Source organism: Geospiza fortis, unplaced genomic scaffold (assembly GCF_000277835.1).
Source record: "Geospiza fortis unplaced genomic scaffold, GeoFor_1.0 scaffold31, whole genome shotgun sequence".
Taxonomy (NCBI): Eukaryota; Metazoa; Chordata; class Aves; order Passeriformes; family Thraupidae; genus Geospiza; species Geospiza fortis.
Window position 1 is genome coordinate 262,649 of NW_005054483.1, and position 3,958 is coordinate 266,606.

Sequence of the window (3,958 nt, forward strand, 5' to 3'; positions counted from 1 at the left end):
CTGCAGTGCTCCCTTTCCCTGCTGAGCCTCTCCACTCCCCCAGGCTGGATCTCTGGACATGTCCAGAGTGACACACTGCAGCAGGGCGCTCCAGGGCAGCCCTGCCCTGTTGGGCTTCACATCCCAGGGCTTTCTGCAGCCCACCCCAGCTGCTGGGTGCGTGTCCCACAGGGATTTTGCCGTGCCCTGGCTGGCCCAGAGCCCCAGGAGGGCTCTAGATGCTGTCGTAGGGCACTGCCAGGCCGATGTTGTAGCTGTAACCTGACACCTCATCGTAGGAGGAGCGGCAGATGGGGAGGACGCTGTCCACGGCCAGCTGGTCCACGGAGAAATCGTAGGAATAAATCACCCCTCGGTACCTGCGTGCAAAACAACCAGGACATCTCACCTCAGTGGGAAAGCAAACAGAGGAATCACTATAAAAACCACGGGAATGGAAATAGGAGATGCTGCAGGAGCTGGATAAACCCCCATCCCCTGTGCTGAGCCCTTTGAACAGGGAGAGCTCCCCCAGCCTCCTCCGAGGGCTGGTGAATCATCCCCCAGCCCCGCAGAGACGTGACTGTCATCTGCTGAAACATCTCCGGGCTCTCCAGCACGGGGGAAGATAAATACATTGGTATTTGATAGTTCAATTAGCACTAACAGCCATTTGAGATGCAAATACCAAAACCTGCAGCTTAAATGCCAGTAGTTTTCCTTTAGGAGGAGACAGCATTACTAACATTTCGAGCATGGAGAGGGCTGCATTCCCTGCCTGGCTTCAGTGGACTTTATGTTCCCCTGCTGAGAAAAAAAAAGCTTTTTTTTTTGTGTTCAAGCAAATCAAGAGCCAATTCATTGCTTGTTTTATAAACCTTACCCTTAAACTTTTTTTTTTAATTTTATTTTTTTGCTGCTATACCCTCTCTGTAAGCGCTGTGGGTGATGACTCAGGTGCTCAGGGTGCTATTTAAGAACAAAGCACATCGCTGAGGGCTGGTTTCTCACTTTCGGTGCAAGCTGGGGTCGTCCTCGGTGATGCTGGAGCCTCGGGGGTTCTTCTCCTCGGGGATGTTGGCAGTGATCAGGCTGTGCGAGTCGAACCACACGCGGCGCACTGGGTGTCTGCAACACAACCCAGAGCCCGGCGTGAGCGGCCACCCGCGCTGGGCTCCCAAAATCCGAGAGCTGGGCAAGGAGCGGCTTTGGAATAAACCCGGAGTGACTGGAATGAGCAGCCAGAGGCGGGGAACCCGCACTGCCGGCTCCTCCAGCCTGGAGCACATCCCGCATCTTCTATCCCCATCTAGTGGGCTCTTCCCAGAACGCACGGGGAGGCCGCGAAATGCTGCTGGAAAGCAGAGCAGCGCCTGGGAGGGAGGGATGGATGGATGGATGGATGCAGGCTGGGCTAGGCTGGGCTGGGCTGGGCTGGCTGCCCTAAGGACTGCAGCAGTCCCGGGAAGGGCAGGATGCTTCCCAGAAAAAGGGGAAGGACACCCCACACACCCTGCACTGAGCTGGTTTAGAAATGCAGAAGCTGAGAGCCATGGAGGGGGGAGGGACACACAGGGATCGTTGATCCAGCTCCTGTCCCTGCCCAGACCCCCCAACAACCCCACCCTGTCCATCCCTGGCAGTGCTGTCCAAAGGCTCCTGGAGCTCTGGCAGCCTCGGGGCCGTGCCCATTCCCTGGGCAGCCTGGGCAGTGCCAGCACCCTCTGGGGGAAGAACCTTGCCCTGAGCTCAGCCTGAGCTGCCCTGGCCCAGCTCCAGCCGTGCCCTGGGTGCTGTCCCTGTCCCAGAGCAGAGATGGGAGCTGCTCCTGTCCCTGTCCCATAGCATAGATGGCTCCTGTTCCTGTCCCTGTCCCAGAGCAGAGATGGGAGCTGCTCCTGTCCCTGTCCCATAGCAGAGATGGCTCCTGTTCCTGTCCCTGTCCCAGAGCAGAGCTGGGTTCTGCCCCTGTCCCTGTCCCAGAGCAGAGATGGGAGCTGCTCCTGTCCCTGTCCCATAGCAGAGATGGCTCCTGTTCCTGTCCCTGTCCCAGAGCAGAGCTGGGTTCTGCCCCTGTCCCTGTCCCAGAGCAGAGATGGGAGCTGCTCCTGTCCCTGTCCCATAGCAGAGATGGCTCCTGTTCCTGTCCCTGTCCCAGAGCAGAGCTGGGTTCTGCCCCTGTCCCTGTCCCAGAGCAGAGATGGGAGCTGTCCCTGTCCCTGTCCCTGTCCCAGAGCAGAGATGGTGCTGTCCCTCAGGAGGAGCTGCAGCCCCTGCTGATCTCTGAGCTCAGGTTCCTCTGCTCCAGCTGAGCAATCCCAGTGCCCTCAGCTGCTCCTCCAGACCCTTCCCCATCCCTGTGCCCCTCCCTTGGACACTCAAGTCAGGTCCTCACTCCTTTCCCTCCCACTGGTGAATACTGAGCCCAAAGCCAGCACCAGCACTTTGTGTTCAAGCAGGAGTCACTGCTCTCCCCAGCTGAGCATGGCTCATCTCCACACCCCAAATGTGTCTCCTGTCACCTCCCTCAGCTCCTGCTCCTGTGCTCCATTCCTGGCAGGAGGCCACAGGCAGGGATAACAGCACACACCTCATCTAGGGAAGCCTTTTGATTGAAGTGATCCCTTCTGATTGCTCTACAGATTAAACACTGTTTTCTACCTGTTTAATCTAATGGTTTCACTTGGAGCACATCCCTGAGCTCAGCCCTGCCCTGCCTGCCCTGCTCCTGGAGCAGCACTAATGAACAAGCCACGGAGACAATCAATGGAATATTGTCCTTAATGCATCAGCCACATCACAACAGGCTTTATCATCCCCAGGGTCAACACACAAAGTGATACCTGCTATTAATCAATGACAACTCCAGCTTGAACTTCCCTGCCTGTAAATACCTCATCTAGCTCCTCTTTGGGGAAGATGCATTAAAACTAATTAAAAAAAAAACGAAATCAGGATTTATCTGTTCATTTTATGGATATCACTCAGACTTACAAGGGGCTAAATCCTTGAGTCTTTATCCAGACAAAGCATGGGAACTGTGCTTTGATCAGGAAATTGCACTTAGCTGTACAAAGTGTCAGCTCCAGGATGCTGATCTCTGCTTGTACTTCCAGTACTGTGCTCCTTGTGCTCAGCACAAACTGGTATTTCAATATTTAAATGAGTTTAAATGCTTTGATCCTCACCATTAAGGGAATGTGTGGATGAGGTGAACAGAAGCACAGGGATTGTGATGGATGCACTGGATGGAGACAGCCAGAACCAGTCCCTCTCCAAACAGCCAGTCCAGCATCTCAAACCCGAGGTTCCACAACTAAATAGAGCTTGGGGATGCGGCAGGGAGAAGTCACTGAATGAACTTCATGGAAAATCCAGGGGGAAAAACTTCCCTGCTCCCCAGCACCAACTGGAACACTCAGCTAATGAGTAAAAAGGCCATGACAGTGATGCCCTAGGTTTGAGCTTTTATATTTTCCAGATTCTGTGCTGCTTTAGTGTGTGGGTCTGGGTTTCACATTAGGGGATGCTGAGCTCTCTGCACAGAGCAGGGAGACAAAACAATTCCTTCTCTACCTGGGGACCAAGGACAAATGATCCAAATCTCAGCCCCAAGAGCACAAACAACGGGGACTGAAGAGAGAAAAACAAGAAGCATGGGACTTCATGAGCTAAAGTTGTAATTGGACAATTGTCCTGGATTGCCAAGCAAATTGTATCTATTTGCCATCTGTATGGCAGTTGTCTTCTGTTAATTGGGCAGTTTTCTTTATCTCTTCCACAATCACTCCTCCCTCAGGGGAGACACCTGCTGATAACAGCTACTGAATGTCCCTGCATGGCTGATAAGAACTACAGCATCCTACTAGGAGATGTGAGCCCAGAGGGAGGAGCCAAGCATTCCTACCTGGATATAATCTGGAGATTCTGGAACACCAGCACAGCTTCTCCACTGGATTTCCCAGAGGAACAGCAGCTG

The 3,958-nt window shown here is 53.8% G+C and overlaps 1 protein-coding gene across 1 annotated transcript in view; it reads right to left on the minus strand.

Annotated features, from left to right (window-relative positions):
* Nucleotides 1-6: 6 nt before the first annotated feature.
* The window catches only part of FBXW8 (F-box and WD repeat domain containing 8), a 60,662-nt gene continuing 56,710 nt past the window's right edge, over nt 7-3,958 (minus strand). Inside the window, exons 10-11 of the mRNA XM_005428445.2 lie at nt 991-1,107; nt 7-359 (exon numbers count right to left, since the gene is read on the minus strand). Of these exons, the coding sequence (XP_005428502.1) occupies nt 215-359; nt 991-1,107 (262 nt within the window). The 3' untranslated portion in view covers nt 7-214. The remainder of the gene's footprint in view (nt 360-990; nt 1,108-3,958) is intronic.